The sequence below is a fragment of the Giraffa tippelskirchi genome, chromosome 1 (genome assembly GCF_054371585.1).
Source record: "Giraffa tippelskirchi isolate mGirTip1 chromosome 1, T2T-mGirTip1v1.2.pri, whole genome shotgun sequence".
Taxonomy (NCBI): Eukaryota; Metazoa; Chordata; class Mammalia; order Artiodactyla; family Giraffidae; genus Giraffa; species Giraffa tippelskirchi.
This window is the reverse complement of record NC_137275.1, coordinates 5,636,950-5,653,313: the sequence shown is the minus strand read 5'-3', so window position 1 is coordinate 5,653,313 and position 16,364 is coordinate 5,636,950. Positions and strand designations below refer to the sequence as shown.

The 16,364-nt window shown below is 40.8% G+C and overlaps 1 protein-coding gene across 18 annotated transcripts in view; it reads right to left on the bottom strand.

Annotated features, from left to right (window-relative positions):
• LDB2 (LIM domain binding 2) overlaps nt 1–16,364 on the bottom strand; it is a 451,461-nt gene that overhangs the window by 89,179 nt on the left and 345,918 nt on the right. For all 18 annotated transcript variants that reach the window (XM_081593122.1, XM_081593193.1, XM_081591851.1 and 15 more), the window contains one exon: nt 5,879–6,051. In XM_081593122.1, the coding sequence (XP_081449248.1) occupies nt 5,879–6,051 (173 nt within the window). The remainder of the gene's footprint in view (nt 1–5,878; nt 6,052–16,364) is intronic.

Genomic DNA, 16,364 nt, shown 5'->3' with positions numbered 1-16,364 from the left:
TTAAGAAAAAATATACATATACATATATATATATTCCTCATTTGGAATAGTAAAAAGAATGAGCATAGCTTATGAAGAGGAATTAATGTTTCCTCTTTTCAGAAAAACTCTGCTCATTCCTCGTAATCAATACAATTAATGTAGCTTTTATCTAAAGTTGGCCTTTTTTTAAAAAAAAAAAAAAAAGCTGCCTTTCACTTGGAATCCAAATTCAAAAGGGTCCCCAATTAAGAAAACATTTTCTGTTGTGCTGAATTCATGTTACTGTGAGCTCTGACATTTTGTTTCTGTGGTAACCAAAATCAGCTGATTAGTTGGCATGGCAACAGAAAAGATGTAATCCCAGCAGACACACTCTAATCAATGCCCCCAGCACAGATGGTCTCCGGAGGATCAGCAAGAAAGAGGCTGGCAGGCATTCAGTGCATCACGTGTTGGCTTGAGACTAGGCCAGGAACAAGAGAACTAAAAAAGAACATTTCTCAAACTAACCCATAGCTTTTTAACCCTTTTCTTTCTTTGCCTAATTGTAAGGCAATACTGACCACGTCGTTGTATAACAAAATGATTCTCATGCAGCTTTTACGAAATACAATACGCTTGTTAGATGGGAGTGTTCATTTAATTTTTCTTGGTCTTTATGCTTAGAACAGTATGCATGGACTAAGGCTTTTAGATTAACAGTTGCATCAAGCTCAGTGTATCTTACTTAGAAATGCTGCACACGTAAATCCATAGTGGTTTAGTTGCTAAGTTGTGTTCAACTCTTTGTGATCCCATGGACATCTTTGCCCATCAGGCTCCACTGTCCATGGAATTTCCCAGGCAAGAATACTGGAGTGGGTTACTATTTACTTCTCCAGGGGATCTTCCTGACTCAGGGATTGAACCCAGGTCTCCTGCATTATAGGAAGATTCTTTACTTACTTAGCCATCAAGGGATCCCATATGTAAATATATATATATACATTTATTAGAGCGATATACTCATTGATGTTATAGTAATTCCATTAGCGTCAGGATGAGAGCATAAAGGGCTTTCCAGGTGGTGCTAATGATAAAGAACTCGCCTGCCGATGCAGGTAGATTTAAGAGGCACAGGTTCAATCCCTGGTTTGGAAAGATCCCCAGGAGTAGGGCAAGGCAACCCACTCCAGTATTCTTGCCTGGAAAATCCCATGGACAGAAGAGTCTGGTGGGCTGCAGTCCATAGCCTCGCAAAGGGTCGGATACAACTTGAAGTGACTTAGCATGCATGCATGAGAGCATAAATGTATAAATCTTGGAGTATAACATTAAATAGATATATACACATTTATTAGAGCAATGTAATCATTGATATTATAAAAATTTGGTTAGGATAAGAGTATAATATGGGTGCCCTGGTGGCTCAGATGGTAAAGAATGTACCTGCAAGGCAGGCGATGGGGGTTCAACCCCTGGGTCAGGAAGAATCCCTGGAGTAGGAAATGACAACCCACTCCAGTATTCCTGCCTGGAAAATCCCATGGACAGAGGAGCCTGGCGAGCTACATTCCATGAGGTCACAGAGTCAGACACGACTAAGCACACACACAAGATTATAAAATAATAAGAATGATGAACTAACTGTCACAGACATCAGTGAGGATTCATACTGGAAAAAAAAGTGAAAGTTACTCACTCATGTCCAACTCTTTGAGACCCCATGGACTGTAGCCCGCCGGGCTCATCTGTTGATTGAATTGTGCAGGCCAGAATACTGGAGTGGGTATCCATGCCCTTCTCCAGGGGATCCTCCTAACCCAGGGATTGAACCCAGCTGTCCTGCATTGCGGTGGATTTTTTGCCGTCTGAGCCAGCAAGGAAGTCCAAGAATACAGGAGAGGGTAGCCTATCCCTTCTCCAGTGGATCTTTCCAACCCAGGAATCGAACTGGGGTTTCCTGTATTGCAGGTGGATCCTTCACCAGCTGAGCTACCAGGGAGGCCCACACTGGTTGGTATTTCCATGGTACTTTTCCACAGTAGTAAATAATTTCACAGTAAATAACTGAGATAAGAAAAGACCATAGCCTCTGTTTATAGAAATGATAAGGTGTCCAATAATGGCTGTAATTATGGTTCCAGTTTGTGAACCCCAAAATAATGCAATATTTACCCCAGAGAGGGTCCTTTCAGTATCGGCCAGTACTCACATTCTCAAATACAATTCAAGAGTCTTTAATTCTGAAAACCTTGGGGATTGCTCTTCTGATTATTAAGCTTCGTCTCCAATTTGATTCAAAGTTGAATACAGAAAAGAAAGCTTTCAGAGTATATGTGTAAAAACTCTCATTACAGCATCTATAGTGTTCCTAGGGTCAGGAAATTGCAAAACATGTTTTGTGGTGCTAAGGAATATTAAATATTCCTGTTGATGAGGGCTATGGGTGATTTTTGATTCACCAGTTGACCACATTTTCATAAAAGCAACTCAGAAATGCAGAGTCAAATGCTATTTGGAGAATTAGAGCTTATTCATAGTCTAAATTAGAACAATTTGATAATGCCTACACATAAAGTGCTAAGTGATACTATGTACTAATAGCAGGCCCCCCTTTAAAAAAAAAAATAAAGCATCAGCTACCAAACTATTTTTCTTTGTGATGCTGAAAGGTCATTAGCCTTCTGATTTCTACTAAATCGCCATATTATTTTATTACACAAAGATGAGTTATTTTTAATTAATATAAGAACAAAAGAAAAATTGGAAAGATTCTTTGGGTAGTATAATAATCACCCAAGGAGCCAAAAAAAAAAAAAAAGAGAGAGAGAGAGAAAATGAAACGCTTTGGAATATTCTAAAAATAAATGTGCATAATTAGCATCTGGACGAAGGCCACACAGCTAAGCTACACTTCCCAGAAAGTGATATTTTTCATCACAGTATAGAAATATTCATTATTGGAGCTGGCAAAAGTATTGCCATGGAGTAGAGTCAGATGGGTGATCTAAATAATTAAAGCTTGAAACCCAGAGAGCTGAGTTCAGGAGAATGTCCCCGTGTGGTAGGGGGTGCCGTGTGAGAGGGAGTGCTCCAGCAGGGAGGAGGAGGTAACAGAGGAGAACCTTGGTTTCCTAATTTGAATGAAAAAGAAAAAAAAAAACACTTTATCAATTCATAGGAAGAATGGGATTCTTTTTCATTTAAAACCAATTTGGCATGTATAGCACGATATCTTCAGAGCAGCTATGTTCATTTCTGAAAAAGTTTCAGTCTGAGAAAGAAATGGAGGAAATATATGAAAGGCCCATTGCAATCTGCATTTTTATTTTCAGTGGCTACAGGCTTTGGAAGTAGCTCCTTCATTACAGCCAAGTTTAACTATCACGGATTTATTTTTTCTCTGAAAGCATAAGGCAGTGGTGTGTTTTTTCTGGAATGACCTGAAGGAGCACTAGTGTGAGTGTGTTCAGTGGCTCAGTTGTGTCTGACTCTTTGTGGCCCCATGGACTGTAGCCCGCCGGGCTCCTCTGTCCGTGGACTTCTCCAGGCAAGAGTTCTGGGCTGGGTTGCCATTCCCTTTTCCAGGGAAAGTAACACTGCTGCTAAGTCACTTCAGTCGTGTCCGACTCTGTGTGACCCCATAGACGGCAGCCCACCAGGCTCCCCCGTCCCTGGGATTCTCCAGGCAAGAACGCTGGAGTGGGTTGCCATTTCCTTCTCCAATGCATGAAAGTGAAAAGTGAAAGTGAAGTCGCTCAGTCGTGTCTGACCCTTAGCGACCCCATGGACCCCCTACCAGGCTCCTCCGTCCATGGGATTTTCCAGGCAAGAGTACTGGAGTGGGTTGCCATTGTCTTCTCCGAAAGTAACACTAAGCCTACACAACGGATACTGAAGCAACAGAAAAAGGCTTTCCCTGCAATGCTTGGGCTTTGTAATGCTAGAAATGGCTCCTGTATCCACAAGGTGATGTAAACGTTTGGTGTCTCCAAAAATCAGTGACTCATGGACAGAGTAAACCATCACCCAGGTGACCATGACTTTCCACACAGCAAAACTCTCTTCAAGACCAGCACGCTCCATCACATGCAGTGGGAATCTTCCTTATCCCAGACTGACAGCTTTTCTCTCCGCTCAATGGTTAAAAAGGGAAAATGGGAAAAATCCGCCTCCTGTTCCACATTTAAAATGTCTACGGATGATAATCAAGATACCATAAACTCAATGGTATTGGATGATTCATTTTTGCATTTATATAAGCATTTCCTTTGCCTGTGGTTTTTAACACCCCTGTGGGCACCGGAAAGGTGAAACTGCACCAAGATCAAAGAATACTTTAAATAATAAACATTTTATACCTACTCTTTCAGCAAAATAGTGTGTAAGTAGCAGATACATCTTCAGTTTTATAATTTAGGCTTCCGCAATTAACCCTGATAATTCAACTTCTCTTAACTATAAAGAGAAGGTTGTCATTTGTGTTTTCAGCTAAACGAGAGAACTGGTCCTGTTGATGTTACAAATTAGTTTCACACTGAGTCTTAGTCAAAATGCAATGAACCAGTGTTCGTTAAAATAAACTTCCATTTGCCAGATTCTTTGACTAAATATTTATTCTTACTAATTTTTCTGCTTGGGAGATGATATAAAGGGATTGTCTATAGTATTCCATTTATATTTTTATACTTTTGTGTTCCTTAAAGATTATGACTAGTTGAATTGTGGTTTTGTTGATTTTCCCCCTGCTTCTTAATATTTGAGTTTAGCTTTAAAAACTTTAATTTCAATAACAAAGCACAAATACTGACTGCACAATAATAGAAGAATGTTCTCTTAGTTGTAGGATATCCCTGAGTATCAAAACTGAAATTCTTTGTAATGTATATCGTCATGGGCTATAGTGAAGAATACATAGTATCTTTAGAGTGTTATGTATTTGAAAGATACTAATATTCCTTAACACATTACTGACCGGAGACATAGTAACACCACAGGCGTTAGCTTCTACAAAAATCCCCCAGTCAATAATGTGTTAAAGGGCTTCGTCACAAGAAAGAAATTCTAAACGTGTAGTGATGGATGTGGGGCTTCCCTGGTGGCTCAGACAGGAAAGAATCCGCCTGCAATGCGGGAGACCTGGGTTCGATCCCTGGGTCAGGAAGATCCCCTGGAGGAGGGCATGGCAACCCATTCCAGTATTTTTGCCTGAGAAATCCCATGGACAGAGGAGCTTGGGGGGCTTCAGTCCATGGGGTCACAAAGAGTTGGATACGATTGAGTGACTAAGCACAGTGATGGACGTTAACTAAACTTACTAGTAATCACCTCACAATATATACATATATCAAATCAACATGTAAACGTAACACTAATACACTGTTAAGTATAAGTGGTATAAATGTTAGTCACTCAGTGGTGTCCGACACCCTGTGAATCCATGGACTGTAGCCCATCAGACCCCTCAGTCCCTGGAATTCTCCAGGCAAGAATGGAGTGGGTTGCCATTCCCTTCTCCAAGGGATCTTCCCAACCCAGGGAACAAACCTGTGTCTCCCCCCTAACAGGCGGAGTCTTTACCAGAGAAGCCTGTTAAATGTCAATTATATCTCAATAAAAAAAGAAAAAACCACCAAAATTGTAGTTTAGTGGCCTAAGTTTGATAGGCAGCCAAAACGCGCCTCCTTCTTGAAGGTTTATCCCATTTGACTTTCCTGGGGTCTGTATCAAAGGCACACATCATGGCACAGGGATCCCCCAAAGAGTCTTGCCGGGTTACAAACCAAAAAGACGACCTCACGGGGCTGCTCGTATCTGACAGGTGAGAGGTCAGCTTAAAGTCCCAGAGGAAAGCCCTCATTAGCATCCTGCAGCCCGGAGAAGAGCGGGCCTTGTCACCGAGCGCGCCCTGTACCTTGGTGAACATGGGCTTGCCGTGCTGGGTGACCATCGCGCACTGGTCGCAGTCCACCGTGATGGATGAGTTGTGGTAGGATTCTTTCGAGTGTTTGAGAATGTAATACAGGTCGGTCACCCCTCCTTCAAACACAGTGCTAAAATACCGAGGGATGAGGGTCCTGCCGATAGCTGGAAGAGACACACAGAGAAACAAACCATCAACAAAAATAGCCGGATGGTCCCATATAACCCACACCACAGCCAGACCTCCAACTGGATACAGATCATACCAAGAGGCAAATTTTTTTCTCTTTACCAACTGCCACATCCCTTATGGCTTACAGTGAATAAAATAAAATCTCTAAGTATTCAGGAAAAATTTATGCAATCATCTTTCCAGATTTGGCATCCATCAATAACGTGAGTTAGTACTTTAAACATAAAGGGCGAAATGCTGATGACTTTTGACCTCATAGATATTCTCTAAGTTAACATTTTTTCAAAAAAATAAACATATCCAATCCACTTGGATTTTTCAATGCATTGTTTGCACACCAGTTACTCAATCATGTTTTATTATTAGTAGTAGTCATAATATAAATTTTGATAATGTAATGCTTTGTTTGGTATGAATTATTTTTGGGCTTCACTCACTCATTGGATCTTTAGCACAAAGTCAAGACAATAGGGAACTGTAATAAACAAAATGATTATTACAAAAAAAAGTTATTAGGCATGTTTGAAAGTCACATGACTTACGAGTAGATAACTGGGGTCTCTAACGGCAAATCTGCAAACGCCCATAGGAGTTTGGGATGGACATGTACACACTATTATATTTAAAATGAGTAACCAGCAAGGACCTACTATATGGCACAGGGAACTCTGCTCAATGTTATGTGGCAGCATGGATGGGAAGGGAGTTTGGGGGTGAATGGATATTATATATATGTATGGTTGAGTCCCTTTGCAGTTCACCTGAAACTATCACAGTATTGTTAATCAGATACACTGCAATATAAAATAAAAACTTTAAGAAAATCTACATACATTGAAACACTTTTCAACACCATGTCTCAAACTGCTTTAATGAATGGATATCTTTAACAAGTGATCCCTATCTGTATACAAAGAAATCCATACCTACGTGAATGCTGACTGCTGTATCTGCTTCTGGAGTTGAAAGAAAATCTCTTTCCAGAATCAAAGGGAAGAAAGAAAACTTGATACCTTCCACTTGGTCTAAATTGTTCTCTTTCATTCTGCGTGTACTGTCCTGTCCCATTTTAGTTTGAGCGGTTTGTAAGTAGCTGAGTCTCTCTGATATATGATGCTTAGAAACAGCTAACAAGCCCTTGCTTTAGCAGAGATTTTAAATCCTCTTACACTGAAAATCCCAACTCATAATATCAGGAATTTTGCCTATGTGCAGATTTTGAGGCAAAGTACTAAAGCACTCTCAAGTGATTCAAGGTTTTAATAAATCTCTTACATTCACTATATAAGGCTTCCTGAAAGACAAAAATAATATTTAAGATAAATACATTACCAAAGAGTGCTTTAGTAGGAAAGATCACGCAATCATCACTTGAATGTTTAAAAATGTTTAATTTCATTTTAAAAGAATCAGTATTAATCCATTTCGTATGAGTCTATATCTCTTTTGTACACGGATTTAGAAAAAATACTATAAAAAGAATACCCTGCCAAATGTTTTCTGAAGTGATCGCTAAAGAATCCCAATGTGAATGACTAGTCTCTGAATAATTTATATAGTTGTTATTGCTTCATATTTACTGCAGTGAAACCAATCAACAAGTGTGTGCTGAATATTCCAGGATCTTTGGCAATTTCATCCTAAATAATCCTTATACATACACTTCCTAAATACTGCCTAATCCCCAATAGTGCATGTTTATTTGCTAAATACAAAATTCAAATAAGAGTCATTTGAGCCCATCATATCCTTAAACATATGCATAGCTGATATGTCATAAAGAAAACTTTGCTAATACAAAAAACCTTATTGTGCTTTGCTAAACAACTAAAATTAATTAAATGCATTTCAAATATTCCAAGTTAAAACTAATTACCATAAATCAGCTCTAGCAATTTGACATTTTGGGATCTGTACTGTGGAAAGTAAACACACACCATAAAAATATAGATGTAGGGTGAAAATATTTCACTACAATATCTAAGGAACTGTCACATTAAAAAGGTTATGCAAATAAACATCATTGGATTAGCCACATTATCATTTATTCATGAATCATGCACAATTTAATTTCTCTGTAGTAGTGTTTGCTATATGTAAGCATTATTTTCATTCATAGTTTAAGGAAATTCAGATGGGAAAAAAGTTCAAGATTCCTTAACTTTCAACTGAGATTTTTCGATCTTTTTTTGTGATAAAAGTCACATAAAATAAAGCATACTATTTTAAAAGTATGTTCACTTTGCTGGGCAACTCTCACCATCACCCACCTCCTGAAGTTTTCACCTTCTTAAACTGAAACTCTGTCCCCTTTAAACACTAGCTCTCCCTCCCCGCCTCCCGACCCCTGTTCCCTGGCATCTAACAATATACTTTCTGATTCTGAATTTGACTACTCTAGGTGACACGTATAAGTGGAATTATAGAGTATTTGTCTGCATCTAGTATATCCTCTCTAACCCTAGATAATGCACAAACTCTGTAGTCAATAGATGTAGAGGGTGTCAGCTTTGCTTCACTGAATCCTTTCTATCACTGAAGGAAATGATTGTTAAGGATACCTGAGGGTTGTTTTCAGTCCTGTTTCCTTTGTGGGACTACCTCTACCATTTTCCCACTGTCTTACTTGGACCATCATGCATAAAGCTCTGTTATCCTCCATGGTAGACTAGCTACTCTGATGACCCCAGTGAATCACAGTGGGATTCACAGCCTTACATATGTAGTCTCCTCTTTTCAAATCTGGCCTGGATCCTGTTATCTGCTTTCATAAACAGAAGGTGGCTTACTTCACTCTGTATAAGCTCTAGGTTCATCTACCTCATTAGAACTGAGTCAAACACATTCCTTTTTATGGCTGAGTAATATTCCACTGGGGCTTCCTAGGTGGCTAGTGGTAAAGAACTTGGCTGCCAAGGCAAGAACACATAAGAGATGCAGGTTCGATCCCTGGGTCGGGACAATCTCCTGGAGGAGGGCATGGCAACCCACTCCACTATTCTTGCCTGGAGAATCCCCATGGACAGAGGAGCCTGGTGACTTCAGTCCACAGGGTTGCAAAGAGTCGGACACGACTGAAGCCACTTAGCTTGCACGCATGAAATATTCCATTGTGTATATATACAACAACTTCTTCATCCATTTATCTGTTGATGGACATCTAGGTTGCTTCCATGTCTGGCTATTGTAAATAATGCTGCAGTGAACACTGGGGTACCTGTGTCTTTTTCAATTATGATTTTCTCAGGGTATATGCCCAGTATTGGGATTGCTGGGTCATATGGTAGTTTTATTCCTAGGTTTTTAAGCAATCTCTGTACCGTTCTCCATAGTGGTTGTATCAATTTGCAGTCCCACTAACAGTGCAAGAGGGATCCCTTTTCTTTGCACCCTCTCCAGCATCTGTTTTTTTAAGGTTACACAGAGTGAAGTAAGTCCAGAAGAGAAAGACAAATATCCTATATTAAGGCATATATATGGATTCTAGAAAGATGGTACTGATGAACCTATCTGCAGGGCAGAAATGGAGATGCAGACATAAAGAACAGACTTGTGGACACAGTAGGGGAAGAAGAGGGTGGGATGAATAGAGAGAGGAGCATTGGAATATGTGCAGTACCATATATAAAATAGACAGTCAGTGGAAATTTGTTGCCTGATGTGTGGAGCTCAAATCTTGAATTCTGTGACAACTTAGAGGGGTGGAAAATTAAAAGATGCTTGCTCCTTGGAAGAAAAGCTATGACCAACCTAGACAGCATATTAAAAAGCTGCGTCATCACTTTGTTGACAAAGGTCCATCTAGTCAAAGCTACAGTTTTTCCAGTACTTTTGTATGAATGTGAGAGTTGGACTATAAAGACAGCTAGCGCCGAAGAATTGATGCTTTTCAACTGTGGTGTTGGAGAAGACTCTTGAGAGTCCCTTGGACTGCAAGGAGATCAAACCAGTCCATCCTAAAGGAAATCAGTCCTGAATATTCATTGGAAGGACTGATGCTGAAGCTGAAGCTCCAATACTTTGGTCACCTGATGCAAAGAGCTGACTCCTTAGAAAAAGCCCTGAGGCTGGGAAAGATTGAAGGCAGGAGGAAAAGGGAACTACAGAGGACAAGATTGCTGGATGGAAATCACTGATCACTGTCTCAACGGACATGAGTTTGAGCAAGCTCTGGGAGATGGTGAAGGACAGGGAAGCCTGGCATGCAGCAGTCCTTGGGATCGCCAAGAGTTGGACACAATTGAGCATCTGAACAACAACAGAGGGGTGGGATGGAGTGGGAGGTGGGAGGGAGGTTCAAGAGGGAGGAGACATGCCTACCCCTATGTCTGATCCATGTTGATATATGGTAGAAACCAACACAATATTGTAAAGCGATTATCCTTCAATTAAAAATAAGTAAATAAATAAAATATATAGAAGGTGGCAGGAGTAACCTTCTGTCTATGGGGGCCCAAACTTGAGAAGGCCTAGATGCTTCCACTTTGAGCTTAAGGGAAAAACTGGTTGCTATGTGCAAAGTCCAACTACTCTTAAAACTGCCATCTTGCGAGAAGCCCAACCTAGCCACGTGGAGCAGTCGCATGAAGGGGAGTACAAAGGACAACACCCCCAGTCAAGCATCCAGCCAACAGCCAGCAGTAGCTTGCATGAGGAAGGACATTCTGGACACTTGAGCCCCCAGAGAGCTGCCTTGAGCTTGTTTCACACGGATCAGAAGCGAGCTGCCTTCCAGAGACTTTGCCCAAGCATTTCTAAGTACAGCAATGGATAACCACAGCACACTTTCAATCTCTTAGGCTACAAAGATGGGCAAATTAGAATTCTTCCCTGGAAGAGGATAGTTTTGCCACTAAAAGCATGTGAATTGTAGAAATGCTGAATTCTATACAGAGGAAGCAGATCAGAGAGACTGACTCTCCATGGATTGATTCGGGCCTCATCTTAGCTGGGACAGAAGCCAACTTCATCTCTTGGAGGTCCCACTTATGAGAGACATGTACCCTTGCTTTTTTGCTCGAGTTTATGTTAGATTTCTGTGATTAGTAAACAGAAGTATCTTCATTAATGCTGTCCTGTTTCAGCATGGAATAAAGGAGCGGACACACAAAATAAAGAGGAATTGATGAGAAAAAGTTGTCAAAGACTATATCTGTATTTTAATTGTTGCTGCTACAAACTTGGGCTTCCCTGGTGGCTCAGTGGTAAACAATCTACCTGCCAATGCCAGAGACGTAGGTTCAATCTTTGGGTGGGAAGATCCCCTGGAGAAGGACATGACAAGCCAATCCAATTTTCTTGCCTGGGAAATCCCTTGGACAGAGGAGACTGGTGGGCTACAGTCCATGGGGTCGCAGAGTTGGACATGACTTAGCAACTAAACAACAGCAACAAACTTAGTGCCTTAAAATCCATCTGTCTATCTATTATCTATTATTTATATTATAGTTCTGACAGTCTGACATGGATCTTGCTGGGCCCAAATTAAGGTGTCAGCAGGGCTGTGCTCCTTTCTAGAGGCTCTAGGAGAGAATCACTTTTCTTACTTTTCCAGCATCCACAGGCTCTCTCTTACTCCTTGACTGTGGCCACTTCCTCCATCTTCAAAGTCAACAATGGTGGATGGAATCTGCATGGTCTTATCCTCACCTCCTCCTCTGCCTCCCTCTCCCACTTTTAAGGACCCTTATGTGTGGATCACAATAAACTGTGGAAAACTTAAAGAGACGGGAATACCAGACCACTTGATCTGCCTCTTGAGAAACCTGTATGCAGGTCAGGAAGCAACAGTTAGAACTGGACATGGAACAACAGACTGGTTCCAAATCGGAAAAGGAGTACGTCAAGGCTGTATATTGTCACCCTGTTTATTTAACTTATATGCAGAGTACATCATGAGAAACGCTGGGCTGGAGGAAGCACAGGCTGGAATCAAGATTGCTGGGAGAAATATGAATAATCTCAGATATGCGGATGACACCACCCTTATGGCAGAAAGTGAAGAGGAACTAAAGAGCCTATTGATGAAAGTGAAAGAGGAGAGTGAAAAAGTTGGCTTAAAGCTCAACATTCAGAAAACTAAGATCATGGCATCTGGTCCCATCTGCTGCTGCTGCTGCTGCTGCTAAGTCGCTTCAGTCGTGTCCGACTCTGTGCGACCCCATAGACGGCAGCCCACCAGGCTCCGCCATCACTTCATGGCAAATAGATGGGGAAACAGTGGAAACAGTGGCTGACTTTATTTTTCTGGGCTCCAAAGTCACTGCTGATGGTGATTGCAGCAATGAAATTAAAAGACGCTTACTCCTTGGAAGGAAGGTTATGACCAACCTAGATAGCATATTTAAAAGCAGAGACACTACTTTGCCAACAAAGGTCCGGTCTAGTCAAAGCTATGGTTTTTCCAGTGGTCATGTATGGATATGAGAGTTGGACGGTGAAGAAAGCTGAGTGCTGAAGAATTGATGCTTTTGAACTGTGGTGCTGGAGAAGACTCTTGAGAGTCCCTTGGACTGCAAGGGGATCCAACCAGTCCATCCTAAAGGGAATCAATCATGAATATTCATTAGAAGGACTGATGCTGAAGCTGAAACTCCAATACTTTGACTACCTGATGGGAAGAGCTGACTCATTTGAAAAGACCCTGATGCTGGGAAGGATTGAGGGCAGGAGGAGAAGGGGACGACAGAGGATGAGATGGTTGGATGGCATCACCGACTCAATGGACATGGGTTTGGGTGGACTCCGGGAGTTGGTGATGGACAGGGAGGCCTGGCGTGCTGCGATTCACGGGGCTGCAAAGAGCGACTGAGCTGAACTGAACGATGAGTGCACTGTGCATGTGCTGTGCTCAGTCCCTCAGTCGTGTCTGACTCTCTGTGACCCCGTGGACTGTAGCCCACCAGGCTCCTCTGCCCATTGGATTCTGCAGGCAAGAATACTGGAGTGGGTTGCCATGGCCTCCTCCATGGGGACCTTCCTGAGCCAGGGATCGAACCCAAGTCTCCGACATCTCCTACTCTGCAGGCAGATTCTTTACCCTCTGAGCCACCTGGGAAGCCCCCTCGAGAGCACTGGGCCCACCCAAATAACCCAAGATCATTGCCCACCTCAAGATCTTTCATTTAATTGAATCTGCAAAGTTCCTTTTGCCAAAAGGTGATGTCTTCATAGGTTCCAGGGGTTAGGACTGAACATCTCTGGGAGGCTGCTAGTCTGTCTGCCATCAAAGAGCTTCTGTTGTACAAGGGAGTGGGGTCAAAAATACAACACACGCACGCACACTAGATACAACATTTAATGTGCAATGAATGGAATAAGAAACTAGGAAAAAGAACTGCATGTGTTTGAGGAACCTGCTCTATAGAGCATTCGTTGATTTCCTCTATAAACCTTCCCTGAACCCAGAGTAGGCGCAAAGCTCCTTGGCAGGTGCTGGAAACACAAAGATAGATTTTTGTCCTTGTCTTAACACCTCATTTCTAATAACAAATATCTAAGTATCTGTAACATAATGTAAAAATAAAGTTAAAAAATAAATTTGTGATTTTGAACTTTGCCATTTTCTTCTGAATCCTGAATTTGATGTACAATTTTATTACTTTTGAAGCAGTAAGATTAACATGTCCTTTTAATTTAATAAATGGTGCATCCGCACTGCACCATTATAAATGACTAAAGTGAACATTTCAGATTTAGACCCCGTGGTCCCCTAATTCATCAGCCATACCAATTCTGAATCTATTTAAGTTGTATACTGTCCCACTCATAAGCTACACCTATGCTTTACATTGATACGTTAATCCTTGAAATAAAAAATAATTTAAATATTGATATGATAAATCTACATTTGTGCCTCCATGAAAGGGATTGTATCTTTCAAATATACTTGAAAAGAGATTAAGATTCTAATAATTATAAAAGTGACTCTATTTTTGTAACACATTTAGGTCAAAGCGCCAAAAAACTGGAATGAGAAAGGATTGTGAGTCAGACAGCATGAGAAGATTTTCTGTGATATTATGTGAGTGGAATACTGTATATGTTACTTATCCATGTGTTTATGAAACAGAAAAGAAGATCACAGATTAAATTATTCAGGAGTCTGAAATGTGTATAAAGAATGCTTAAACAATGCTCTACCTTGTAAGTAAACATGATTAGTCCAGAATAGCTAACAATTTGTGTGTGTGTGTGTGTATGTGTGTGCTATTTGCTCAATCGTGTCTGACTCTGCGATTGCATGGACTGTAGCCCACCAGGTTCCTCTGTCCATGGGAATTCCCAGGCAAGAACACTGGAGTGGGTTGTCATTTCCTTCCTCAGAGGATCTTCCCAACCCAGAGACTGAACCCCAGTCTCCTGCACTGCAGGCAGATTCTTTACCATCTGAACCACCAGGGAAGCCCATTATTCAAAGGTAGTTTGGGTGCTGAGCTCTGAATTCTAGTTCCTTGGGAAGTTTTTCTTTGTTGTTCTGTTTGTCCCCAAGCATTGGCCCCTCTTCCCCAGAAGTTCTTGCTGTGAAAGTTGGTGGGCTGATGGAGCTGTGGAGGCAGCATCTAGCTTCTCTTTTTTCTCATAGGTGTTACTTGTAGACATTAAGCTGTCTACATGATACCCGTAGATGGTAGCTGATTCCCACTCCCCACCCCCATTTACAAATCAAATGGTACACATTGGTAGCTCTTAATCACCGAGAAGATACAAGCATCTGCCTTTTGGAGTAGTTTGTCTCTACTAATAATGAGGAACTGCTTTTCTTAAACTCTTGAGGATGTTGAGAAGGAGTTAACATGAAAGAAATTGCAAGAAGAAAATAATCACATGAGAAAATGTTCAAACTAGTAATCAAAATACATATTAAAATAAAATTAAAAAGATTAAAACATCAACCTGATGAGGTTGTGGTGAAATGAGCATACTCAGATACTTCCAGGGAAATCAGTGTAATAATAACTCCTAGTCTGGGGAGTGTCTAACTCTCAGGTAGTTTATTAGATGTGACGTTAAGCTCTTGGGTAAATATCCTGGCCAAATTGAGGTCCTAATGTTCAGATCTTAAGTGCTCTGAAAACCATTGTCCAATGTGAAGACCTTTTGATTTGGGGGTCATCCCTTATATTCTAAATGCCTATAACTTCACCTTTCAAAGAAAATTCCCTACAAAAAATGTAAAAGGTTGAGGATCCCAATGAAAATGGGGAATAAGAGCAATGTATGTAACTAACAATATATTAGGACCACTTAACTCTTGACAATTATTTAACTAGTGATTTTCTACCTCATTGGAAAAGGAAATCATGCTACCACACTGCACATTAGTGCTTTTAATTAGGCATAGTTAATTATTATAAAGCAATTGATAACTATGATTTTTAAACATGATTTAAACATGACAATGGATAAACTGGTTGCCTAAATCTGAGTAGTTTTTATAGAGTTGTTCTAAAGCTGCAGTATCTCAAAAATTCAAGAGGAAATTCTACTAGAGATACCACTACATCATAAGTACAAAATTCTACTACATAATACACGTGAAGATTCAGTCAACTTTAGACCTACCTGAATTCAGAAATTAGTAAATGCATTATGCTAACATAATGGGAATGCTCCTAGTACCGAAATAAACAACACTGATGTTTTTATTTATGGTACTTGTGACATCACACACAGTTCAGGTTGTGTCTGACTCTGCAGCCCCATAGACTGTGGCCCACTGGAGACTTTGTCCATGGAATTCTCCAGGCAAGAATACTGGAGTGGGTTGCTGGTTCCTCCTCCAGGGGATCTTCCTGATCCTGAGATCGAACTTTCATCTCCTGTGGTTTCTACATTGACAGGAAGATTCTTTACTACTGAGCCACCAAATATAACTATATAACCAAAATGATGGAGTTAAAACGTGCTTGAACTCTGATGGGGGTGACACAGGATTAAGGCAGATTCCTTTGTCTTGCTGAAGGTAAAGCAAGCCAAAATCACTTGACTTTCATACATTATTTTCATTGTAATGTACCTTTAACTACTTTTTGTAAACAAAGCAATCTGATTTAAACACTATTCTTTCTTGATATTTCAAAGATTCTTTCCTTCAATATATGTTTATTAAGTACATGCTATGGGCCTGACATTGTTCTAGGCGCTGGAGATAAACAGCAGACAAGTGGGAAGACAGAGAATAAAATTGGTAGGGAAGGAAGGCAGTCTGGTTTAGGTTGGCTGGTCTGCAAGGCTGCAGTGAGGAGGTGTTGATGGAGCTGAATCTAGACTGGACAGGCCATGT